The following is a 27,100-nucleotide window of genomic DNA, read 5'->3' as shown; positions in this document are numbered from 1 at the left end:
TCAACTACAGCACCATGTAACATTCTGGAAAGGGGTAATTTTCTAAATTAGTCTCCAAGCTGGTGAACAGTTTGCCCTGTCTGCAACAGCAGGCTTCTGACCTACAGCCTAGAATTCAAATGAAATGTATTCGGTGAAGCGTCTTGCTATGAAAATAAATGTTGTAAGAAACATGTAAGCACTGACTGTTAAAATAACAAAACCTCAAATCTCATTGTTTTATGTTTCCTATAATTCTGTAAATATTTAATAGCAGATGTTATTGTGCAATGAATTAGAGAAATAAGACTTAAGACCGACTATTATTTCTACTTCCTCTTTCTCATCAACCTAAAATAACTTTCTTGAGAGATAACATCAGATTAGTGTGAATGTAAATCTTTTGATAGTGTTGCTCTCCTGCCTGAAGTCTCCTACTACAGTTCATTTTCATACATGCAAATTCTATCCATCTCTTAATAGATGACTTCTTCCTTGAAGTTTTTCTTGACCTCCCACCCCCACCTCTCTGATGACACATTATTCCAAAAAGAGACTCAGAGTATTTTAATAATGGAGATTAAACCTGGATGGAAGAGAGACTTGTGGCAGGGAAGTGGTCAAGAAAGACTTCAGGAAAGAAATGTGTAATATTTGATTTTAGCTTCCCTATCATTTTACAGTATGGGGGATCTTAATCCACTTGTTCGGCAAGCATTTGTTGATTTGGTTGACGAAGAGTTTTGAAGAGAAGAATAAATTCACCAAAAGGCAGTATGTGGGCAGAAGGGTCAGTCCCTCAAAATTGCCTTGTTCATTCCATTACAAAGTAAGTCCTTTTCGTAGTACAAGCATCCTGTTTGGTACACAGTTGGCAGTCAATAATGAATACAAGAGCAAAGCACAAAAAGACAAAATAACACCATGACTGCCCTTGAAGCTCTTGTAATCCTGTTAATGAAGGAGCAGTTACCCTAACAGGCAACTCTGTTATGAGAGCACAGCGGAAGGATGTCTAAACCTTGGTGGGATTCAGGAAAGATTTCTCAGAGGTGCGATCTGAGCTGGGACTTGAGAGACAATTAGAAAGTTATCTGGAGGAAAAGGGTGTCACTGTCAGAAGAAAGGGCAAGTGAGAGAAGTCTTGGAGATGCTTAATAGCCTGCTTTTGGGAACCTGTAAAGAGAAGTTTGACTGGAATGTAGGGCGTCAGTTTAGGGCAAAGGTGAGACGTGAGATTGCAGGTGGGTGATGGCCAATTTATGAAGGGCCTTTAATGCTAAGCAGAGCCTCATTGTAAAAGCCACTGGAGGATTTTGTACAGTGATATGATTGGAATTTTCTCATCTAAACAGATCTTTCTAGAAACAGACTTTCAAGATTGTTTCTAGAGCAGCCAGAGATAAGCCAGAGGGACCTAGTGCGGTGATAGGGTGAGCCAAGAAATTCGTGGCAGGATGAAGACCAGGCAACTGATGGGAGAGTTACTGAAAGGTTCACGGGGCTTATTGACTAATGGGATGTGGGAGTGAGGGAAAAGACCAGGATAACCTTTGGGTTCCCGGTTTGAGCAACCGGGCAGATGGGGGCAATTTGTTGAGTTAGATGAGTGGCAAATTTTAATTAAGGCCCTAGCAAAATATTTGGCTTTGGGGCCATTATGTTTAAGGAACTAATTAAATAGCTCACAGCAAAACAACTGAATATGGGGCATGGAGTTCTGGAGACGGGTTTGTCTAAAAGATAACTGAAATGTGTTGGAGGAAGAAGGGAAGAAAGATCCGAGAGGCTTTACTTACTTCCTGTGTGTGAGCATCAGACATTTTTATAGTGGCTGGCTTCTTTTTCCTCTGCTCGCTGTCTCTTTGAGTCTCAGCCTCTGCTAATGGTGCGAGATCCCCAAAGGGAAGGATTGAAGGCAATTACCCAGTTGATTTCCTCCTTAGAATTATTTAATTTACCATGTTGTTTTGTAAAGGACATGTTTAAACTTTTGCAGACAAGGAAGAAATCGTGTGGTTAATTTGGACTCTACGTTTAAGTACATAATAACATCAATAAAATCAGTAGTATAATTAGAGTTGATTTTATATGAGATATGCTGGCATTCCTTTAATTGTTCGTTACAATCCTTAAGGATGCTGTACAGGTACAAGTATAGATATATATAGAGAGAGATGTGGACATAGATATGATATCTTGAATCTGGATTTAGGGGGATTGATACAACTAGAGCTAATAGGTCAACATAGACATATAAACAAAATGCTGTTTATCTTATAATCTGGATTAATAATAATACCTCACACACACTTATTGTGCTCAGCATCTTTTTAAGCAATTTAAATATACTAATTCACTTAATGCTCAGAACACCCCTATGAGCTAAATATGGCCATTATCCCCATTTTAGAGACAAGGAAACTGAGGCATCCGTGAGTAAGCAAGTACGTTGTTCAGGGTTACACAGATGGGGCCAGAATCTGAACTAGGTAGTCTAGCTCTAGAGTCTGCTAGTAACATAATGTTATATTGCCTCTTATTACCTATATCCAATAGATAAATTGATATTTAAATGAATTTAAATATTTAAATGAATTTAAAATGCAAGTCCCATTGTGAGATTGGGTAAGTTGTAAAGGAGGCTGTGTATTTCATCAACTACACACGCACAATTAGAGCCTATGTCTCATCAGGACTTCTGACAGTCACAGACGGTCTTGCAGATTAATGATCAGAGGAGAGGGGTTGATGGGCCAGAGAAGGTTAAAGTTGTCATTAGCCCTTAGGAAATGCCCTGAGCCAAGGCAGCTATTGATGCTATAAACTGAAATGTGGCAGCTATAAAAGGACTGTCAGATCTTTCCTTTTCATAAAAAGTATTTATTACCATGAAGAGAAGTTCAGTTTTGTGGCATGTAACAGAGATCTGTGTTTGTAGCTATTCACTCAGAGGTCTCCAGTTTGCCTGGTCCTACCCCAGGTATACGTGGGAGATCTATCTCCCTGCTACTGTAGACCCCTTGGTGGGCTTACCAGTGTCCTGGGATGGGCAAGAAGTGTGCAGGCATTCACAAATGATATATTGCTTGGCACAACCAGGTTTCATACCAACCAGAACAAGTCCTCGGTTCAGGTGATGGGAGAGTCTCACTCACCCAAAAGGTAGGCAGTCACTGCATGCAGTTAGACCACAAGGGTCCTAGGTATGCAAATCATACCACCTGCTGGTTTCTCTCTTGGCCCACTCACCTGAAATTTGCTGCCTTTTATTGAACAGCTGCCAGGGCAGGTTCTAAGCAATCCCCTTACTTGCTTTTCCTCCTCAGTTCTCCATCTTGAACACTTACAAAATGGGTTCAAGCAAGGAAGGAGTATACTCACCTATCTATAATATGTTACATTGACTGAAACTTTGCAGATCCTAATTTCTTGGCTCTCATTCTGGTGATTAAACCTTTTAGGGAAATGACCCCCATCAACTAAGAGTGTAATATTGTGTCTATAACAAAAAATATACACTTTTGTCTTTCTAGCACACACCTCCTAGAACTCTTGGAATCTTTAAAGTGATAAATGTCTTTGTGAGTGTTAATGAGATAGCTATGGACCCTGTGTGACCTCCAGCAAGAGCTTGTTGCCAAGGGAACCAATCTTGTGAATAGAGGGTTGGAACTTTAAGCCTGCTTTCAGCCCACTCCCTGACCTCTGGGAGGGAAGAGAAGTTGAAGGTTGAGTTGATCACCAACTGGCAATGACATAGTTAATCATGCCTATGTAATGAAGCCTCCATAAAAACCCAGAAAGACAGGGTTCAGGGAGCTTTTAGGCTGCTGAACATGTGCAGGTGCTAGGAGGGTGTGCCCAAAGGGGACATGGAAGTTCCATGCCCCATCTCATGTACCTTGCCGTATGGAGCTCTTCCATCTGACTGTTACTGAGTTGTATCCTTTATAATAAATGGATAAACATAAGTAAAGTGCTTCCCTGGGTTCTATGAACCATTCCAGCAAGTGGTAGAACTGGGGAGGGGGTTATGGGAACTTCCAGTTTATAACCAGTGGATCAGAAGCACAACCTAGACTTGCAATTGGTGTCTGAAGTGGAAGCAGTTTGGGGATACTGAGTCCTTAATCTGTGGGATTTAACACTGTCTTCAAATAGAGTCAGAATTGAGTTAAATTGTTTGTACCCGGCTGTTGTCTGCAGAGAACTGGAGAATTGCTCAGTGGGTGGGAAACCCCACATTTTGATGACCAGAAGTGAAGTAGTGTGAGAGCGTAGAAGGAAAAACCACGGGTTCTTTTTTTTTCTTCTATACATTACGATGATATAAACACTGTACTTGTTGAGCCGTTCTGAAAACCTGGACTTCAGGTTACTTTGTGATGGCACAGTATACTTCTCACCTTCTGAGATGGATTTCCAGGAATCAAACAAAGCTTCAACTTTAGCACCCCTCATTTGTAGTGGCCAAGACCTTAGTAGAGCCCTAGCAGTGTGTTCACACTGTTGTATATTTTTATAACATTTGTAAAGTTATTTCTTATAAATTTTTTTGTCATTCTTAAAAAAAAAACTCCCACTTTTGTGCTTAGTTTCGTATTATTTTGCTTAAAGAGAGCTCTTCCAGTTGTGAAAGCTTCAGCCTCCCTAATATTTGAATTTGTTGCCCCCTCATTTCAAAGGTCATCCTTGTTAAGAGCCCCTGCACATTTTTTGTTGTTGTTTTGGAAGCATTTTAGGGTTGTTTGTTTGTTTGCTTGGGTTTTTTTCCAGTTCTAAATGCATAGGTGATGGCTCAGTAGAATCAGGGAAATGGAGACCTCCTTAACTAAAGAGAACTAAAAATGGAACATCGCAAAGAGACAGCCACATTTAACTTTAGGGCCGCTACTGGGAATGAAAGAAAATAATGGATCACACACCAGGGAAAGTGCTCCTTTGAGAAAAGTGTATGATGACTCTATGAGGTTTTAGGGCACAGTAGCTCCTTCTAGAATTTGGGGCTGAGTTTTAGATCTTTGTCTGTCACAAGGAGGCCAGGAAGAAAAGATAAAAGCTTTTATACCTTTACCAGCAAGTTGTGTTTACTTAAAGTGGTTATATGACATGAGTTCTGTCCACTTTTCTTTAACAGAATATGAACTTTGCAGCAACCTGGATGGACTTAGAGTCTATAATACTCAGTAATCTATCACAGAAACAAAAAACCGAGTACCACATGGTCTCACTCATAAGCAGACTCTGAGCAATTATCATAACACTATAAGAAAAGGATTTGCAGTAGTGGGAAACTGCCAGGGGAGAGAGTAGGCACATTTCATCAATAAGGGCACCTGATCTCAAAACCAGGTGAAGTAGGGACCAAAGTGAGGCCCAAAGTTTACCTGTACGATGACCATTTGCATACTTAACCCTGAATTGTACACATCTTTAAAATTAAAATTAAAAAAAGAAAAAAGACTGCAGTCTTGCTTTTCATAATAATTTTTTTATTTAGATAGCATCAGGACCCTAAAAGGAACAAAGCATAGTTTTATACAAGTCTGGCTATCCTAAGAAGTTCTAATGGTCAAAATTCAGGTGTAAGCACTCCTGCATGCAGACGGATTATTGCCATCTCACAAGGAGTCTGAATCCTGAAAGGTTTTTAGTAGCAGAGCTGTGGACAGGAGGCCCATCTGAGAGGCCTGTCACATTCAGCATGACCCTTCAACAGAGGAATGCACGTGACTTCTCGATGGTATCTATTGAGAGGTGATAAACCTAAATGAGTTGTTATATTCGTCAGCACTTTCTAGGAGGCATTATCTGACAAGAGAGAGCCTGTGATTTTAAGAGAAGTTGAATTTCTTATTAAAATAACTTATGGCCAAAGAGATCATAATTTAAAAATACTAAAGGTGTTCATCATCATTTGAAAAGCAGATAAAAGTGCCATTGGACCTCCCTATCAGCTGTTTCTTCAAAAACAGCCCTGATCCTTTGGGCCGACAAGGAAGCCTGCTTCTCTTGTTCTTGTTCTGGGGACTTCTCACTCCCCTACTTGTATGTATCCATGACAATGATATTTATGTAGTTATCGATAACTTGAGCTTACTAGTTTTCGTTTTGCTACCTGGCTAGTTGTGTGAGTTTGTGTAGTGATTAACTTCTCTAGTATTCAGTTGCCTCCTGTGTTACTCCAGGACAATAACAACTTCAACTCCCCCTCATTACTGATGCAATGAAACAATATGTGAGAAGTTACTGTTGACCTGCCGCCTGTCTGGTTTAGAGTTAAGTTGAGGGTAATATTTTAATATTCCAATATTTTATAAAATAGTTTGGGGTTTGCATCAACCAATCAACTAGAATATATTAAGCACTCCCTAAGTCCTAAGGACACTGCAAAAGGCTGTTGGTTGAAAAAGTAATACCTGCTTACGTTTTGGTTGGAAACTGTAATGGATCTATTGCTGCTGGGTTCATTTTCTGTAAGTACTGAGGACAGTGCTCTTCACGCCACAGTAGCTTTTTTATGAGGACCCTGGACAGATCCTTCTGCCTGGTTTGTAGGGCAGGCCCATCTTTATTCTGTAGATCCTGTGAATGTATAAGTGATGCGGGTTACTCTATCCTGTTAGTTTTGAGAAGGATTAGAAGCAAAATATTAGCCCACCCATGCCAAATGTTCAGGGCTCAATGGGAAATTTTTCACCTTTTCTAAACAGACCTCCTTTTCGGTTCCAATTTGTTTCTATGTTCATTTTCCCCCTTTTTTGCTACTCAGTTTCTATTTTACTTAATTTTATATTGCTGTAATATATGTCTATAAGCCATGTTTTAGTCTTGTTTTTAAAATTTGGGGCACAAATAAGAAATCAACAAATAATTATAGTGGGATGAAATAAGAAGACTTAAGTAAAACTGCTGTGAACCTCTCTGAGACAGCAAGAAATAACTGTCTCCATACTTTTCAAACTAGTTAAGAAAAGAAAACGCATCTAAAGTTAGAAACTTTAAAATCTGAAAGTGTTTATATTTGACACTATATAACTATTTTATTTCACATATGTCCTGTGTTAGGCCTGGACTCATGTTCTTTGGTAAACAGCCACTGTCACATTTTCAGGCATACTTCCTGGATTGTCTTTTGCAGCCCTTGTCATTTGTGCTGTGTAAAAAATGAAGCTCATCAAAATTGATGACAGTAAACGATCAAATTGTTGTCTGGATGCCAAGTACCTAAGACCTATGTGACCTTACCACCTGTCTCACCAGGTGGCCCTAGGCCTACTCTGCCTTACCTTTGTGGTCACCTTTGTTTTATACATCTTGTCTATTATACTAAGGAGTAGTTTTCTCAGATGTGCTCCATTTATCCAGCATCCTCTGCTGTGTTCCTATCCTTATCCAACCCACTCTTCATCCCTGGATCGTTCTTCTCCTGTCAATCCTTCTTTTAATCTCTTCCACTTTCTTCTCTAGAAACTTTTGTTGATGTTTCCCCGACTATAACTTGTGCTCTACAATAATCACTCCACAACCTCTCTTTACCAAGCCCTGCCTTGCTCCTGCAGTGTTCATTCCCTAGCAATCACACACTGTGAGGTAGATCATGCTATAGTTTCCCATGTCTCCAGTCCAGGATATGAGGCTTGGTACTCCCTGACCTCCCAACAGATGCATCTAGACTGTTGTTCCATCACTTTTTGTAGCTGAACTTTGTGAAGCCCCTGCTCCCCTCCAGTTGAACTCTCATCTTTTCTTCTCTGCCACCATACCCTATCACTCTCCAGGTCACTCCTCCCTATTTCTCCTAACTCCTGGTTGTCCCCTCAGCTCTGTCCTGACAATCCAGCTCTCTCACCTCACTGTTCTTCAGCAGCTGCCCTAAATCTTCCTCATGGTCCTCAAGCCCCCAGGGGACTCCTCAAGCCCCCTTTACCTTTCCCACTCTCTGAGCAGAGGACCTCACCTCTGACTTCCCTTGCAAAGGAGCACTTTCAATTTTGCTTGTTCCGCTTCCAAATTCAATCAACCTTACTTCATCACATCCTCTCTCACAAGAAAAAATGCCAAGGATTCTTTCTGAAGCCTGTTTTCCTTGTCTACAATCTGTTACCTTCTCTTTCCTGTCCCTTCTTTCTCTCTTGAGTAGTTTAATTTCCTCACGCAAGATGTCTCTCCACATTACTAAAAATCTTCTTGTGATCCTTGAGTTCCCATGCAGTTATTATCCCAGCTCCCTCTTTTTCACTGCCAAACTCTTTTTCCAATGTTTTTCCTTGCCCTTCACTCCTCAGCCTGTGATAATCTGTGTTGCATCTCCACATCTGTTCAAATAGCTCTCAGTAGGATCATCAACATTTTCCCATTCATTAAGACCAACAATGTCATCTCCATCTTCATCCTATTTGACTTCTCTGCAGCATTCAATATCACCATTATCACACTTCCTTGAATGATAGCTCTTCTTTGACCATGATGGTGTACTCTTAAGGTTCTCAGCAGATCTCCTGTCTTTGTCCCAGGACAACAGAATCCTTACTTCTTCTGAGATCTTATACAGCAGTTATCAAAGTGGTGTTTATGGACTTATGAGAATTCCCAAGACCATTTCCCGTGAAGTCAAAACTATTTTCTTAATAATACTAAGGCATCTTTTGCCTTTTCATCCATGTTGACATTTACCCCCACGGTACAAAAGCAGTTGTCGTTAAAAACTTCTGGTACTTAAGCATGAATCAGTGTAATGCCACCAGATTGTACTAGTAGTGTGGTCAAGTGTCACTTAACAACAAAGGCATGTTCTGAAACATGTGTCATTAGGCAATTTTCTAATTGTGCAAACATCTTAGAGTATACTTACAAAAACCTAGATGGTACAGTCTACTACTACATATCTAGGATATATGGTATAGCTCAGCAGTCCCCAACCTTTTTGGCATCAGGACTGGTTTTGGGGAAGACAACTTTTCACAGATGAGGGAGGGGAAGGATGGTTTTAGGATGATTCAAGTGCATTACATTTATTGTGCACTTTATTTCTATTAGTATTACATTGTAATATATAATGAAATATATAGCTTCACCATCTCAGCTCCACCTCAGATCATCGGGCATTAGATTCCCATTAGGAGCACACAGCCTAGAGCTCTCTCATGCACATTTCACAATAGCATTCATGTTCCTATGAGAATCTAATGCCGCTGCTGATCTGACAGCAGATGGAGCTCAGGTGGTAATGTGAGTGATGGTGAGTAGCTGAAAATACAGATGAAGCTTTGCCCACTCACCCACCTCTCACCTCCTGCTATGCAGCCTTGTTTCTAACAGGCCATGGACCAGTACCAGTTCATGGCCTGAGGGTTGGGGACCCCTGGCCTATAGTTCCTGGGCTACAAACCTGTACAGCATGTTACTGTACTGAGTATTGTAGGCAGTATGATACAATGGTATTTGTGTATCTAAACACACCTCAATACAGAAAAGGTAACGTAAAAAATACCGTATTATAATCTTATGGGACCATGGTCATATGTGTGGTTGATCATTGACCAAAACATCATAATGTAGCACATGACTGTGTTTGTAGTCTTCACAGCCACACACAGTTTAAAAAAAAAAAAAAGAGGAAGAAGGAAATAAAATGCCAATTATTACTTTAAAATGTCCTTGACACAGCAGTAAAAGTTACTTATTTAATTAACTTGTTATTCTTGAGCACATTCCTTTTTAATACGCTGAATAACTGGTCATACACATGGGAAACACATCTGTGGCATTCCAAAATACAATGTTTGACTGGAAGAATGTTCTAGGCTGTTCTAAGCTGTCCTAAGTACTTTTCTCATAACCGTTTTTATTTGAAAGAACCACTGACAGATAAACTATAGTTATGCAGTCTTAGGTATTTGGCAGACATTTTCTCAAAAATGAGTGAATTGAGTCTGTTATTTTAAGAAAAATGACTGGCAATGTTTGTTGCCATTGAGAAAGAATAAGCTTTCAAGTAAAATTTAGAATTTTGGAAAACTTGTATCCATCAATGTAATTTTTTTTTTTTTTTGAGTTGGCATCTCACTCTTCCACCCAGGCTGGAGTGCAGTGGCACACTCATAGCCACCGCAGCCTCGATCTGCTGGACTCGGGTGATCCTTCCTCTTCAGCCTTCCAAGTAGTTGGAACTACAGGCATGCGCCACCACACCCCACTAATTTTTTTATTTATTGTAGAGATGAGGTCTCACCAAGTTGCCCAGACTGGCCTCAAACCTGTGGGCTCAGATAATCCTCTCACCCTGGCCTCCCAAAGTGCTGGGATTATAGGCATGAACCACCACGCCCAGCCCATCAATATGATTTTGACAGCTTTCCAATTCCTAAAGTCTTTTTGATAAGATAGGTAGTAATGTCAATGAATGTGATTTTTACTATTATATAATAAAATTGGTCAATTTGGGAAAAGCTGCATAACTCAGGGAACCAATATTTTCCAGATAATCAATGTGCATGATTACAAAATCATACATGGATTAAAAAAATCCATTCAAAATGCAAAGTAGATCAATACATTTTAATACAATCAAATCAAAAATGTTATTTGATTATGACTTCAGATTCAATATTGCAATACAGTTTAAGAAACTATCACTTTCTGAGTTTTGATGAAAGGAAGAATACACTTATTGAATTTTTTCCAACCACATATTTGGGCAAAGTCAGCTTTCCTTTATATTCTTCAGTCAGAGCAACCAAATGCAATAGTTTGAATGCAGAAGCAGATATAAGATTCCAGGTATTGTCTAATAAGTTGGAAATTAAAGATATTTGCAAAAATGTAAAACACTGTCAATCTTCTCCCCAAAATTGTTTCCTGTTTTGGAAAATAGTTATTTTCCATAAAAGGTAATGTTGACATAACATGTCGATATTTTATGTTTTCATAAAATATGTTCACATGCACATAGGCTTATTATTGTTACTTTTAAAGGGATTTATACACACATACTCCTACAGCTAGCTCTGTTCCCTTCACTGTTTAGCTTCAGGGTACATCTGGTGAGTTCATTGTGCTGGATCTGCCTCTAACCAATTTGGTCTGGTATCCTGTTGCCTCAGCAGATGAAATATTTGTAATGCCACTAATGGAAACAAAAATAGAGATGGCCAGCAAGCCCTCAATTCTCAGCCAGCTGTCACCCCCTACTACTGCAAGTTCCCAAAAGACCTGAGAAGAGAGGACATTCCAAGTAAATGTCAGCTGTTTATTGTTATTATCATCATAGACTTTAAGCCCCATATGGTCCAGTGAAAATCCTGGCCCCTGAGCCCTGCCTACACTCCAGCTTTGGTGCAAGAGTTTCTTTTACTTATCAGCCTAAGCCCAAAACAAGGGATTTCAAAGAGGTATATATAACGGCCAACTCCAACTTGCTAGTAGTAGTTGCCTGGTAGTCCTCTGCTGAGCACCTGTGGGAACACGATTTTATTGATGTCTGCCAAGGCCTCACAAAATAGGCAGCACTTTGTCAATTCTCCCCTAAGCCTGAAACCTGGACTCATTGATTCCTTGCTCCTAATGCAGGTTCTTGAGACCAAACAGCTCTGACAAACTTAGATGTGATGTATAAAAAAGAAATTTAAAACAAAAAGCAAGGGATCAGATGCAAAGAAAAAGCCCCTTGCCCTCAAAGGCTAGTCTTAGCTTCCTACACGTAGGACTTAGAGGGTGATGGGAAGGGGGAGCTCCTGACCTGGGAATGGAAAAGCATACCAGTCACAAAGAAGATCCAAGGATTCTGTCCTAAAATTTATTGCACTTTGTATAGAAACAAGAGCTTAATCCTTCCTATTCCTGAAAGCTCCCAAACTAACCAAGCCACCAGCTGTGATTTGAGCAGCTCTGAGTTCTCTCATTGTGAGGAAACAGAAAGCAATTTATTCATCAGGATTCCTGTTCAGAAAACACAGTATTATTGGGAAAGAATTCCATAATGAGCCCTCTCAGAGTGGTAGCTGAAGCTGTGGGCCTGAGAGTTGGCTGATCCCAAGGCTTGAGAGACAAGGGGGAAAAAACAAAAACAAACAAACAAAAACATAAACTTCCCAGCATTAGGCAAGGAAAGTTTCTTGTTTTGCTCTTGAGAGTGAAAAGAGAATAAGAACCTGAAAAGGAGAGTAAGAAGTCCTCAGATCCCCATAAATGTCATGAGACAAAACAAATTAAAACTTTTTCCAAGAGTTCATGATGAGCCTAGGCAACATAGCGAGACCTTTTCTCTACAAAAAGTTAAAACTATTAGCCGGGCATGGTGGTACACTCCCGTAGTTCAAGCTACTCAGGAAGCTGAGGCAGAAAGATAACCTGAGCCCAGAAGGTTGAGGCAGTGGTGAACTGTGATCATGCCACTGCCCTCTAGCCTGGACAACAGAGTGAGACTGACTCAAAAAAAAAAAAAGTTGACTGTATTATTTGGCGTTCTGGGGGGGCTGACATAAAAGAGAAAGATTGTGGGTGGACACAGGAGTCAAAAATGGGTGAGACTGTGGAGGACCACAGCCTGGGAATCCTCAGAAATGGGCAGCAGGGGTTGGAAGCATCGCTAACATGGGTTACAGGGTCTGATACAAGATCTTCTGGGTGCCCAAGAGGCAAGAAGACCTTCCTTGATATCTGAGTGATTCTTCCTATGCAGCCTCAGAGGTCAGTGGCTTTACATCCCCACATTATCATGTTCATTCTCTTACATATGGTCACACTTTAGCCTTGGGTTAGTTATTGCTATCCACCTCTTGTCCTTATTAAAACAACCATCTCTTGCTGTCAGTCCAGCAGTGTAACTCTTTATAGAGTTGACCATATCTCTGTAGTTAGGGTCATAAGGACTTCGGCTTAGTCACGGCTCTGCCACTGACTATTCTTGCTCCCATGGGTGGGGTCCTTGTCTCTTCAGACCTCAGGGGTCTGATTTGTAAAATGATCAAAGTGAGGAGGGAAAGGTTGAGTATATCATCTCTTAAGTTCATTTCTGGTTAAAATTCTATGACTCTTGCAGTATTTATCTTTTATGTATCGCCATTCCTACTTGTACTCATTCTTATGACAAAATACCTTTTACTTTAAAATAAAAGAATCAGATTGTCCTTAGTGACATTAAGAGCACCCTAGTTGTGAAGGACTGCACGTGGCTTCGGCTTGTCATTGTTGGGGTTGTCCTGCTGTGCCGGGAGGCTCTACGAATTTGGGACCCGGCCACTGCCTTGTCTGCTGGTGCGATGGCGCTTCTCCGAAGCATGTGGGGCGTGCTGAGTGCCCTGGGAAGGTCCGGAACTGAGCTGTGTACTGATTGTGGAAGTCGAATTCGCCTACCCTTTAGTTTTGTGTATTTATCGAAATGGTTTTCATCCTCCTTGGCTAGTTATCCAAAGAAACCAATGACTTCTTACCTTCGATTTACTAAAGAGCAGCTACCCATATTGAAAGCTCAGGACCCAGATGCAAAAAATTCAGAACTAATTAAAAGAACTGCTGAGCTATGGAGAGAACTTCCTGATTCAGAGAAAAAAATATATGAAGATGCTTACAGGGCAGACTGGCAGGCATACAAAGAAGAAATAAACAGAATTCAAGAACAACTAACTCCTAGTCAGATATTACCTTTGGAAAAAGAAATCATGCAGAAATGTTTAAAAAAGAAAGTATTAATAAAAAAGAGAGAGTTAACAATGCTTGGAAAACCAAAAAGACCTCGCTCAGCCTATAACATTTTTGTATCTGAAAGCTTCCAAGAAGCTAAGGATGGTTCATCACAGGCAAAATTGAAGACTGTAAATGGAAACTGGAAAAATCTGTCTAGTTCTCAAAAGCAAGTATATATTCAACTTGCTAAAGATGACAAAATTCGTTATGATAATGAGATGAAATCTTGGGAAGAACAAATGATTAAAGTTGGATGAAATGATTTTACACATCGCAAAATGAAGAGCCCATCAAAAGATGGCACTGAGGAGTGTTAAACTAAAATACTGAGTTAGCCGGGCTCGGTGGCTCAGCCTGTAATCCCGCACCTTTGGGAGGCTGAGGTGAGTGGATTGCCTGAGCCCACAGGCTCAAGACCCGCCTGGGCAGGCAAGACCTCATCTCTACAATAAATCAAAAAATCAGCTGGGTGTGGTAGCGCATGCCTATAGTTCTGGCTACTTGGAAGGCTGAGGCGGAAGGGTCGCCGGAGCCCAGCAGGTCGAGGCTGCGGTGTCCGGGAGCGGCCACTGCACTCCAGTCTGGGCGACAGAGTGAGACTCCAACTCAAAAATAAAATAAAATAAAATACGGAGTTGCGTTCATGATGGATAGGCACAAGTAACCAGTTAGGTCTCAATACCTGAAGCTATTGTAAAATTAGAAAGGATAAAGTTGGTAAACATTTTATATCCACTTCCTTTTTCTTTAGCTCATGGACTTTTGCCAGTTTAATACAAACATACTAGTAGCTTGCTTTGGAAAACCCAAACAGACAAAAGTTTATGCAAAATTTATTTTATGTTCAGGAACTATTGAGGATCAAAATAATCCATACAAGTGTAGTAGTGAATCATTTTACCTTTGATAAAGGTAAATCAGACTGTATAGTTTTTTTATACCGGATGACTATGGAAAAAAATATTCTTGTTTCCTTATATTATGGAGGCAGGAGTTGCCTTTTCAAAATTGTCACAAACTGTAGAAGCCATAGTGTCCTGTGATATAATTGTGCATTTTTTAAAAAGCAGACAGAACTTACCTAGGCAAATTTCAATTCCTAGGTATAATTCATATTATATTCAGAGTTGATGTATGGGCAAGTGAGTGCTGGTTTCAGTTGCAACTTTTTACTAAAAGTCTTTTTTCCTAAATTAAAAACTAAGATTATGTACCAGATCTATGCATAATGTTTTATATTGCATAGAATAAAAATTTCAATTTTTAATTTTACGTTTCCTAATTATACATTTTAAGGTTAACATTCATTTTACACCTTTCCTCTTTTTCCTACATGAGGAATTGTGTTTTTTTCCGAATTATTTTTCTCTCGTGAGTATATTTATCCAGAAAGAAAACTTGTGTGAAATAAATTTTAAAATGAGAAATCTAAAAATGAAAGTTTTCAAAGTCTCTGGAATTTGAAGCATTTGGCATAACACATAAAAACCTATAACAGCCACCCATTGCCCGCAGGCCAAATCCAGTCCACACTGACTGCTTTTTATGGCTTGTGAACTAAGAATTGTGTTTTAATTTTAAATGGTGTTTTAAAAGATTTTAATGACACATGAAAATTAATGTGACTATTTAGGTTCATAAATAAAGTTTTATTGGAACACTAAAAAAAAAAAGAGCACCCTAGTTGAGGGGCTGTAGTGGAGGAAATGTGGGTGGAAGAAAAATGGAGACACTGTAGCTTAACATGGACTAGTTTATATTATATTTATAATAAGGATCTTTTAAGGCTAAGAGGAACCTAGCCTTAAACAGATTAAATATATATATTTCTTTACAATTCTCAAATTTTCTTTTCCCCAGTCTTCTGGGTGTTCTTTCATTCATGTCTGTATCTGCCTTTTATGTTAGATTGTTAGATCATTGGTGGTCAGAACAATATGATCCTCATTTCTGAATCTTCTCAAAGCCTAGAGAAAGACATTGCCTTTTGAAAAGTAAGCATTTAATAGATACTTGTTCAGTTGAATTGAAATTGTGTATTGAATCTAAATTTTAAAATTATTGGTTTGTATTATGATAGACTTGGCTATGCTGCAGGAATAAAATAATACTCAAATCTCAATGGTCAAATGGAACAGAGGGTTTTTAAAAATTTTTCCTTGCCGAGGTAAAGTTGACTATAGGATGGAATGGGAGTAGGGAGAAAGCAATTTCTGTTCCACACAGCCACTCAGGGACCCAGGTAAGGAGAATCCTGTTTCTGACAACTGTATCATCTAAAACACATGGCCTCTTCAGAGAAAGAGACTGAAAATTACTCAAGGGCTTTTTTCTGCCCTCTGTACACACTTCATTGGTCAGGAATAATGATACAATGCTCCCTGACTAGGAATTTGAGTGGTGTGGAATCCTATATTTTTAGGCAAGAAATGTGTCCCTAAGATTGATAATCACTAATGTTTATCACCTGCTTTACTCAGTAGCTCTAATATTTGGGAGATGGCAGACTGATTGGAGAATCTGATGGTAATTATGACCCCTCTCCCCAACAGAAACACTCACCATTTTGCATCATTTGCAATGTGTTTCATATACTTTGAACTCTATTCACTGGTCCAGTACAGATCCCTGGACCCATATTGTGAATTCTGCAACTGAATCCACAGGCAGGTTTAACACCTGACAACATAGCAGCAGGTGAAAAAACACCAGTGTTCTATTTTAACTGTGTGTTATAAACAACCTATTTATTTTCTATTAAATCACGTTATTAAAGACACATAGCCAATGAATTTCCTCTGTGTTTGTTTTTATCAGGAAAAATTTGAAGGACTGTTCCGGACTTATGATGACTGTGTGACGTTCCAGCTATTTAAGAGTTTCAGGCGTGTCCGAATAAATTTCAGCAATCCTAAATCTGCAGCCCGAGCCAGGATAGAGCTTCATGAAACCCAGTTCAGAGGGAAAAAATTAAAACTCTACTTTGCACAGGTAAGGTAATGCTTTGCCAAAGTTACTCCTTTTTCCTCACATTATTTTTTAAATGTAAATGGAGCCCTTTCTACTTTTAGATTGGTTTGAGGTCTATAAATTAGTTCACTGAAAAATAGACTCATACCATGACCCCAGACAGGAACAGTTTAGTGGTTTAGAAAGCAGGTTGAGAGCTGATAACCTGAGCGCTAACCTGAGCAAGTTACATAACCTCACTAGGGCTCAGGGTCCTCACCCGTAAAATGAGGATAATGGTGATATACGCCCCCCCCATACTGTTGTTATGAGGATTAAATGAATTATCACATGCTTAAGTGCCTAGCATTTGGTAAATGCACAATAAATGCCAGCTAACAGTTGTGCTAAAAATGATCTAATCATAAATACTCTTAACCTTCCTGTCAGGGTTAAACGAAAATTATATGGCAGATTTAGTGGGCTGCTTAAACTTTTTCCATGATTCATATCCATGAGAAAAGTTTACAAATATATAGAAATTAATTTGGTGTCTTATTTCATCCAAAAATAAATCCTAGCTATTCCAAAAGGGATGGGTAATTTATGGCCATGCCCATGAAGTCCGCAGCAATGGGAAATCAATATAGTGTTCCATTCATGCCCTCACCTCATCACTGATACACTGATCCATCACATGAATGATCTGTAAGTCTTATTTCCACCTTTGAATTTTCCATAGACTTTAGCCCCATGCCCATTTTCAAATCCCAACACTGCTATAATTTGTATGACTTGGGCAAATCTGAGTTTTCTCATCTTTTAAAATCTCACTTGGTTCCTTAAAAAGTCAAACAATGAGTTACCATCTGACCCGGCAATTCTACTTGTAGGAATTTAAAACAGGTCCTCAAATACATGTACATGCATGTTCACAGCAGCACTATTCATGACAGACAAAAGGTAGAAACAACTCAATGTCCATCAATGAACGAATGGTTAAACAAATTGTGGTATAGCCATACAATAGAATATTTCTCAGTCATAAAAAGGAATAAAGAACTGATATATGCTACAGTGTGGTTAAACTTTGTAAACATTATACTAAGTGAAATAAGCCAGACACAAATTCACATAATCTATGATTCCACTTATATGAAATATCCAAAATAGGTGAATGCATCGAGACAGAAAGCAGTATGGTGGTTGCCAGGGGTTAGTGGGAGACGGGAATGGTAGTAACTGTTTAATGGATATGGGATTTCCTTTAAGGTGACAAACATGGTTTGCACCTGGAGAGAGGTGCTAATTGTACAACATTGCGAATGTACTAAATGCTACTGAATTTTTCATTGTAAAGTAGTTGATTGTATGTGATATGAATTCCACTTCAATAAGAAGAGAGGAAGAAGGGAAAGAAAAAGGGAGGAAGGAGTGAGGAGGGAAGAAAGGGAGGAAGAGAGGAATGGGAGGAAGGGAGGAGAGGGATGGGAGGGAAAAGAAAATAGTAAGAAAGAAAGGAAAGAAAAAAAGAAGAGAAAGGGAAGGAGGGAGAGAAACATTTGGCAGGTGTGTGATAGGACAGTGCCCCAGCAGCATCAGTAGCACCTGGAAACTTGAACTGCAGATCCTCATCCTCAGACCCCATCCCAGTCCCAGACATGCTGAATCAGAAAGGCTAGGGGTGTGGCTCAGCAATCTGCATTGGTGAGGCTTCCAGGTGATTCTGATGCATGTTAAAGACAGAGATCTACCATCTTAAGGATTAACTGAGACAACCGAGCACATGGTGTGCAGTAAGTAGTAGTTGTTATTACAATCTGGTGCATTTGTCACAGGCTAAAACATAAATCCCACCTCTTGGTGTACCAAGGTGGCACATCAGACACCATAATGAATAAAGGGTCTCCATCTCTGCTCTGTTTGAAGGTTCAGACTCCAGAGACAGATGGAGACAAACTGCACTTGGCTCCTCCCCAGCCTGCCAAACAGTTTCTCATCTCGCCCCCTTCCTCCCCACCTGTGGGCTGGCAGCCCATCAGTGATGCCACACCAGTCCTCAACTACGACCTCCTCTACGCCGTGGCCAAGCTAGGACCAGGTAAGCTCTGTGGCCCATTTTAAAAATACACATTTGTCAGCAACCTAGAAAAGCCAAACAAGATTAACAGCCTTGAAATCCTGGGTTCACGGTAACATCTGCATGTCTAATGGATTTATTGCTCTGTGTGGACACTGAGAGAGAATGAGGAATGAGAATGCACCTGTTTCAAAGCAGTTCGGGATCCTGGACTAAAATGACGTCCATCCATGCAAGTTCTGGATTGCAATGCAGGTATTTTAAGATCCAACAGCACTACCTAATTCTTGTGGGATTTCTCTCTAAGCCATGAGGATGTTGCTTCCTCAGAACAAATAAAATGAACCTTACCCAGTGGCAGGAGGCATCTATACAAGTTGCTGTCACAGGTGTTAGTACACAGTCAGGAACCCCCTGCTACAATACAACCTGCCTGCCAAAGTGAAACTTCCAAGTCCCCAAGAAGTCAGTCTTAGTAGCCCCTAACTTTAGAAAAGTCTTAAGGTGCCCGGCTCAGTGGCTCAGCCTGTAATCCCAGTACTTTGGGAAGCCAAGGCAAGTGGATTGCCTGAGGCTGAGGGTTTGAGACCAGCCCGGGCAACTTGTGGAGACCTTGTCTCTACAATAAATAAAAAATTAGCCAGGCATGGTAGCGTGCACCCATAGTTCCAGCTAATTGGAAGACTGAGACGAAAGCATCACCAGAGCCTAGCAAGTTGGCTCTGGGGTGACCGTGAGTATGCCACTGCACTCCAGCCTGGGTGACGGAGTGAGACTCCAACTCAAAAAAAAAAAAGAAAGAAAAGTCCTCTGGTCACTTTGTTCTGATGTTGGCATATGTAGTTCTGATTCAGTCATTCTCACTGCAGACTATTCCAATAATGAATATACCACCACATTGCATTGATCCTGTTGTTACACATTTTGATCACTTCCAAGTTTTTGCTACTACAACCAAAGCAACAGGTAACATTCTTATACAAATCTCTTTATACACTTGTCCAAAAGTTTCTATAGGTTTTATACCTAGAAGTGATATTGTCCTCAATTTCAGCAGATGATGCCACCTTGCACTCCAAAGTATTTTCCCTGTATTATATATCAGGAGAGGAAATGGTGGAAATTGGAGGGTCTGAAACCAGGTGGCAGTTGTGATTTCAGCACTGTCCATCATGCTTCCTCTATCTACTGATGCTTTTCCTGGGGTGGAGGGGAGCTTTAAAAATAGAATTTGAATGTCCCTACCCCATCCCAAGGGATTCTAATTTAGTTGATGAAGGTCAAGTCCAGGTATCAGTATGTTTTAACAGTTCTCCGGTTGATTCCAATATGCAGATAAGTTCAAGAACCACTGGTAGCCAGATACCAAGGAACAGGAGTAATTTACTTATAACTTCTTACTCATATTTCACAATGTGGCCAGAACAATATTTAGCCCAGCATTACCCACCCCAGAATTCTGCAGCTTTAGTCATCTCCTGTGTTGATTCTTGCATACTCTGAACTTTGAGAACCCTGGGAATGGTGGTAACCAACTTTCCCAGTTTCCCTTGGCTGCAGGACTTTCCATACTAACACCAGAAAATTCCCAGGCGAACTAAGAAGAGCTGGTCACCTTACTGGGTACTCAGATGAAGATGAGGCTGGTTTGATGAATAAGCACACCCTGCAAGAGAATTGCTGGCTGTTGCATGTGTGGCCTGAAAGTTAAATGACAGCACTTTCAAGAGCAAGCTCCTGAGGGTTTCTTTGTAATAACCATCACATCACTCAGCTTCTCAAGCCCTTGAAAATGGCCATAAATTTCTCCTTCAAAGAGCCATTACAGTGAGAAGCAGTAGGTGTCTAACTAAGATGGGCTGATGAAAGAAGCAGTACAATCATAGGGGAGATGTTTGTGAAATAGGATTTCCTTGAAAGTCTAGTTCACCTACAGGAATCTCGTCTATGCACCCCTCCCCCCTTCAAAGGGCGCCACCTGTGTGTGATATGCTTAAACATTTTAGAGTGTATAAAGTAAGTCGAATATGCTTAAGTCAAGCCGTGTGAAGGCATTTCCCCCAGTAATTCAGGACACTACAGAGGTAAACAAGCACGTACCACCCAAATGGACTAATTAGAGCCAAGGTCCTTGGAGCTGCCAATTTGACTCCTATGCATGGATATTGACAAGAACACATCTGAACACTTTGTAGAGTTATTTTGAATGTCAGCAAACAGAGCTTTCCCCAGAATCACTAAGGTCCTGGCTAGAGGACCTACGAGTCATTGACTTACCTGCATTTTCCAGAATAGGGAACTGAGGTCCAAAGTAGGGGCAAATGACTTGCCAATGAGAGAGTCAGGACTTCCAATGCTGTGCTCTTCCTACTTCACTACTTATAAAGGAGGTTCAGGCTAAGCCAGGCTTTCATAGCATCAGATCCCAAATGACCTCTGGTTCACTGATCTGTAAAATTCAAATCATTTTTTATCAAGATCATGAAAGAACTTTCATTTGTTGTCAATGTTCACAAAGTCTGATGCAGAGAGAAGGTGAAGCAGGTCTCAGACACCCTCACTGGCTGACAGAGCTGAGTCTGGACTCCAGAAGGCACTGCCAGGGACATGTGTGACCTGGGACTGATGGAGACAGACAGAACAGAGGGGGTGGGAATTAGGCTCTGGAAGGAATGCTCACAGACCCTGGCACAAAGGCGGGAGAAAGGAGAGAGAAGGAAGAAAGAGAAGGAGATGATCTTAAGGAGTCAGGGGAAAAAAAGAAGGTGCTTTTTAGAGTTGTAAATAAACTTATCGACAATGTTAAAAATGCATGCCTCTTACCTTCATTATACTGCTAACTTATAACACTCACCTCCCCTGATCACAGTAAATGTACCCTCTACCATTTTTGAAGTGCCTTGCTATGTGATAAGCACAGAGATGGGAGCTACTATTATCCCCATTTTGCAGATCAGGAAACTGAACAGTAGAAAGACGTATGAACTTTCCCAAGGTGACACAGCTGGTTGGTGACAGAGTCAGATTTCAAACCCTGGCTTTTCTGACTCCAGGGAGTTAACGTCACCACTCAGCCAGATGGCCTTCTATTAAGGATATGGGCTGCCTTGGCTGATGTTAGGCCTGCTCTGCTCTGACACTGGCAAAACATTTATCCTAACCCTGAATTGATAAGTATTTCTAACAGCACTCTCAACTTCCAGAGCGCCTACCCTAGTGTCTGGCAAGTTTGCAAATGAAAACTTGTGCATTGATGACTGATATCATGTCCCTAGAAGAGCCACAATTTGGATGTATTTGCTGGAATATTTTTCTCTCCATTCCTTGCCAGCATTTTGGGGCTGTTCATCTTTATTTGGTTATCCATGTCCCTTTCCTGCATCCTTGAAGCTTCCTCACTCACACAGATGAACCATTTGTATCCAACGATTGAGCTGAAAATATCACAGAGGCTATATGAGAGACAGTTTCAGTTGTAACACAGAGGAAGCAGGGTCACACCCTGTGTCCTTCCTACCATATCTCTCTTCCTTCCCCAAGAGGTGCCCAGGCAAAGAGTGACTCCTGCAGTGTCTGCTTGGCACCTTGTAAAAATGCTCACTTCTCATTTTGATAATTTTCTATTGTTCAACTTACTGTCTTCTTGATTTTTTGAGGAGAGAATGAATATTTTATTCATTTGGTATTCCCAGCACCTGGCGCATAGTAGATGCTCAATAAATTTTGGATGAATGAATGAACGCATGGACGGTTGAATAGATCAGAGCCGTTAACCTGCCTAGAGGTCATTTCCTCACTGGCAAACTGTTGCTTTCTTATGGCATCAGCCAGAGTGAGTCAGGAAACATTATATTAATGTTTTCTATAATGAGATGACTTCTAGTGTTTTCATTTGAATAAAGGTGATTTAGTGCCATTTATTTTTAATCCTTTGGCAGAATCATTTCAATAACAAATTATAACTAATTTCATGTTAAGAACTGACTAGCTCAGTTCCAGAAGTACAGAAACAAATTAGAATGAGAGCAGAGAAAAGCAACTCAAATGATCACGAAAAGAGGTTTTGCCTCAGAGGAATGGTTGGCAGTGCTGAGCTGGTATCGCTGAGGGACTGGAAAGGTGTGTAGACACCCAAACCTGCTGGGAAAATGTCAGTCTAAAGAAAGAACATCACAGAGCTGGAATCCAGAGTGAGATGGGGATGCAGACTAAGTCAGCTGACTAGCTGCCCTCAGAGGCAACAACATACCTTATTGGGAGGACAAGTAGGAGGCTGAGGACACAGGCCTCAGCTCAGACAAGCAAGGAAAAAAACAGCATCCCATTCTTTAAGAAAAATGGACCCTGGTGGCCCTCTTTTGGAGAGGGACAAGTCAGGTTTCCAAGAACGTCTAGAGGGCTCCCAGAAACAAATTGGGAGGAACAATGCAATTTACAAAGAAACCATGGTCAAGCCTGTGGGTTTCCACTGAAATCCTTGAAATACTCAACAAGATGCTACAACAGGGACAAGAGCTGCACAGAATCCAAGAAGCATCTCTCAGTTCTGTTTTTTATAGTGAGAACAAGTTTATACTCTAAAAATTACAAGAGGCACAATTTTGAACATTTTTCATTGTTGTCCCCATAACTGTAAGATTTACTGGGTGTCAGGTGCTATTCTAAACACCTTACTGTATTATCACATTTAATGCTCACAGACAATCACAGGTATTATTATTGTTCTCATGTATACAGCTGGGGAATGTGAGGCACAGAGTGGGTAAGTAACTTGCCCAAGGCTGCATAGCTGATAAGTTAAAATATGTCTCTCTGCCACTGGTAAGAAGAAAGGACTGATTGAGCCAGCCCTGGAGAGTTTCCAATCTGCCTCCCCTGATTAACCCTGGGAAGTTAAAAGGTTTTCTCTAGAAGAAATTTAAGATTTTTATAAAAGAAAATTTTAAAAACACAACACAACTCAGACATTTTGTTCCCTCACATTTCGATTCTCTGTATATTGTTACCCCCTAAAACACACCCGCTGCTTCGGTTCTCTATGGCATAGATGTGCTTCTCTTTAATGTCCGGTGGGACGTGTGGATCAGAATGTGCCTTCCTCTGCTCTCTTTAAGGGGCCGTTATTGTCTCCACAAAGCAAAATCTGTTTGTTTCTGAGAGTCCCCTGGTAAATTCGTAAAAGCCCATCAGTTAACAATGACCTAGACAGAATAAGATGGGCTCTGACCTTGAGGTGAATAATGAATTGAATTTTTATGTTTATTTATTTTATAGCATCTTTTGTTCCTGACTCTGGAAGCAGTACAGAGCTAGGTTCTTTTTTGATGTAAAACAAAATAGAAAAAACAACCCAGCCCAGCAAAACAGCTTATCCCCTCCAACCAGCAGAAATGGCAAAATAGAGAAGCACATTGTACTAAACGGGTGGCAAATCAGAGGTGGGAAGTGAAATGCCAGCCTTTATTCTGCTCTCTAGGATGGCTCTGGAAGGTCATGTTCATTGTCACTGAAAATGCCTGCAGGGAGCAATATGAAAAGTCATTGTCTGTTCTTTCTCCTGCTATTTTTAGCCCCTGTTAGGGAGATCAATTTTAGTTAACTGCAGAGGAAGGTTTAAAATGGTGCCTAAGTTTCAAATTGCGTATGTCTGCTATATTTAGATTTTTTTTCCAAATTCTTCTCCATCAAAACATGCCATAGTAAAGCAATTTTGCTGGTGTTGCTGCTTGGTATAGTGTTTCTCCCAAATGGAAAAAAACATTTCATTAATTAATGTAACCTATAAAAGAAACATTTTCTATTCCAGTCTCTGATCCGAAGGTAGAGAAAATTCCGCTGTTAAAATATGGATGAGCACGTACATTTTTGGTGCATGTGGTATGAATATGATATAAAGGTTCACTTCTCAGTCAGCAATTGCTCTATTCTGATCACAGATGTGGAAGGCAAGTACAGCAGCTCGTAGTATCCAGTGTTCCCATTAGCATCTCTCCGTGTCATTCCCCACACAAGGGACTCAGATTTGTGATCCTGAAACACATGTTCATAATTTTCCATTCCCTTTGAAAGAATTTTTTCTGGGGAAAAAAATGTGAGGGGCTTTTCTTCTCAGCATGTAGTCTACAGCTTATCTTCAATCACCATTAAGAAGCAATAGCAGCCGGACTCGGTGGCTCAGCCTGTAATCCCGTGCTTTGGGAGGCTGAGGTGAGTGGATTGCCTGAGCCCGCAGGTTCGAGACCCACCTGGGCAATTTGGCAAGACCTCATCTCTACAATAAACCAAAAAATAGCCGGGTGTAGTAGCGCATACCTGTCGTTTCAGCTACTTGGAAGGCTGAGGCGGAAGGATCGCCAGAGCCTAGCAGATCGAGGCTGCAGTGACCGGGAGCGGCCACTGCACTCCAGTCTGGGCGACACAGTGAGATTCCAACTCTAAAAAAAAAAAAAGAAGCAATATCAGACACTTCCCTTTTCTAATTTCACAGGTAAAATGTGCACATTGTAGAAACATAGAAAAGACACATGATCCAAAAAATTGGAAAATATGGATAAGTGCTACCACCCCAAATAAGTACTTTAACAAATAATTACTCTAGTGCTTATCCTTCCATTTTTTCTGAGTGTGTACATCTGTGTGTGCGTACATGTGTGCGTCCACATAGCTATCATGGAGGCCTGGCCCCCATTGTTGGGAAAGGTAGAAGAGCATGTTTCGTTCCCAGAGGAGGAACCTCAGGACTCTCTGGTCAAGCCCGCAGAGGGCTCCCCAACAAGGCTTTCCCTGTCACTTCCCTTTCACCCCGTGTGGACAAGCCCTTCTTCTCTGGCCTTCCTCTCTCTTATCTTCCCACCCCTTCCCCCTCTCCGGTTCCCTTAGTCTTTCTTGCCGGTACCTTCCCTCTAGAGTTCACATCTTGGTCTCAACCATTCAGGTCCTCAGTCAATCAGCTAACCCCATGAAGTACTTTAGGTCCTAAATATCTCAGGAGGAAATGAGCTATTCCCCTCCATCTAGTATTAGAGAGAAACCTCTGGAAGATAAGCAAATTTCCTTTTATTGAAATATAGCTCCCATTATAACAAAACTACAGAGTATTCTTTTTCTCTCTCTCTCTCTGTCTCTCCCCACCCTGTTCCTTTCTCTTCTTCTTTCTTCCCCTTCCTCTCTGTCCCCCCTCCCTCTTTATATCTCTCTCTCCCTCCATCCCTCTCCCCCTCTTCCTCTCTTCTCCTCTTCCCTTCCCTCCCTTCCTCCCTCCTTCCCTCCCTTTCTTTCCCTCTCATCTCTCTCCCTCTCTCCAGCTTCCCCTTCCCCTCTGTCTCTCCCTCCCTCTTTCTCCCTGTCCCCTGTTTTCTGTCTCCCCCTCTTCCTCCTCTTCCTCTCCCCCTCTCTCCCCCTTCCTGTCTGTCCCTCTCCCCCTCTCTCTCCCCTCCCTTTCCACCCCTTCCCCATCTTATCAAGGACCTCTTCTTTTTTCCTACTTTGATATGGATCAAAACTAAGGAGAGGAGGCAAGGAAGGAGCACCCCAATTCTTCTGTCAATAATATTTTCTTAAAATAAACCCACAGGAGACCTACTGAGGCAGGAAATCAGTTTGCAGCCATGATGTCATTTCTGCACCACTCCAACCACATGCCCCCATCACATGGTCATTATGCTTCCCAGCCCAGTGGAACTGAATTGGGGTCCACTGCTTTTCTCTGGGGCCTACCAAAATTAAACACGAGCCCATGTAAACACAAAGGAATCAGGGAGGAAAGGTTACAAAGGACTGAATTCCCTGGAAGATTTCTTTTAATCCCAAATCCTTCCTTCCACATCGACTTAGAAGATAAGTTTTCCATCCACTTCCAGATTGATCTTGTGACTAGGCAGCACCCAAACAGCTGTGATGTTAAAAGTTTTCCATAAACTCCTCTGCCCCAGAGCACCTCCTTTATTTTATAGCTATAAATGGAGATCCAACATGAATGATCATTAAAACCTAGTTTAAATCTGGTCCACTTTGTACTAGCTGTGTGACCCTGAGAGTTTCTTAACCTTTTTGTGCCTCAGCTTCTTCCACAGTAAAATCAGATTGTGGCAAGCATCAAGTGAGATAATCCATATAGATCTATCTGTCCGGCATTGTACATAGAAAAGTTTCAGTGTCTGTTACTTATTGATTGTCACTTGATTTTCAAACCACATCTTAGTCTCCTATTGAAATGTTGTGTTAGCCGGGCTCGGTGGCTAAGCCTGTAATCCCAGCGCTTTGGGAGGCTGAGGTGAGTGGATTGCCTGAGCCCGCGGGTTCGAGACCCACCTGGGCAACTTGGCGAGGCCTCATCTCTACATAAAATCAAAAATTAGCCAGGTGTGGTAGTGCGCACCTGTAGTTCCAGCTACTTGGAAGGCT

At 40.9% G+C, this 27,100-nt stretch overlaps 2 protein-coding genes across 5 annotated transcripts in view; both read left to right on the top strand.

Moving 5' to 3' along the window:
* The window catches only part of RCAN2 (regulator of calcineurin 2), a 277,176-nt gene that overhangs the window by 240,039 nt on the left and 10,037 nt on the right, over window positions 1–27,100 (top strand). For all 3 annotated transcript variants that reach the window (XM_008057204.2, XM_021711891.1, XM_008057205.1), the window contains 2 exons: window positions 16,486–16,659; window positions 18,547–18,718. In XM_008057204.2, the coding sequence (XP_008055395.1) occupies window positions 16,486–16,659; window positions 18,547–18,718 (346 nt within the window). The remainder of the gene's footprint in view (window positions 1–16,485; window positions 16,660–18,546; window positions 18,719–27,100) is intronic.
* Window positions 13,230–13,925, top strand: LOC103259542 (transcription factor A, mitochondrial-like). Of its 2 annotated transcripts, XM_008057203.1 has the most exons (2): window positions 13,245–13,687; window positions 13,784–13,925. In XM_008057203.1, exons 1-2 carry the CDS (start codon window positions 13,245–13,247, stop codon window positions 13,923–13,925), a joined length of 585 nt encoding a protein of 194 aa, XP_008055394.1. The 2 variants fall into 2 exon arrangements, with proteins under 2 accessions (XP_008055393.1, XP_008055394.1); XM_008057202.2 differs by having other exon boundaries at window positions 13,230–13,925.

This window comes from Carlito syrichta, unplaced genomic scaffold (genome assembly GCF_000164805.1).
Source record: "Carlito syrichta isolate Samal-C Ts95f unplaced genomic scaffold, Tarsius_syrichta-2.0.1 Scaffold302862, whole genome shotgun sequence".
Taxonomy (NCBI): domain Eukaryota; kingdom Metazoa; phylum Chordata; class Mammalia; order Primates; family Tarsiidae; genus Carlito; species Carlito syrichta.
Note: the sequence above shows the minus strand (reverse complement) of the source record. Positions and strands in the feature narration are given on the sequence as shown.

Bases quoted from the DNA above. Each gene is read 5' to 3' on its own strand.
- LOC103259542 (XM_008057202.2), top strand. From the start codon at position 13,245: ATGGCGCTTCTCCGAAGCATGTGGGGCGTGCTGAGTGCCCTGGGAAGG.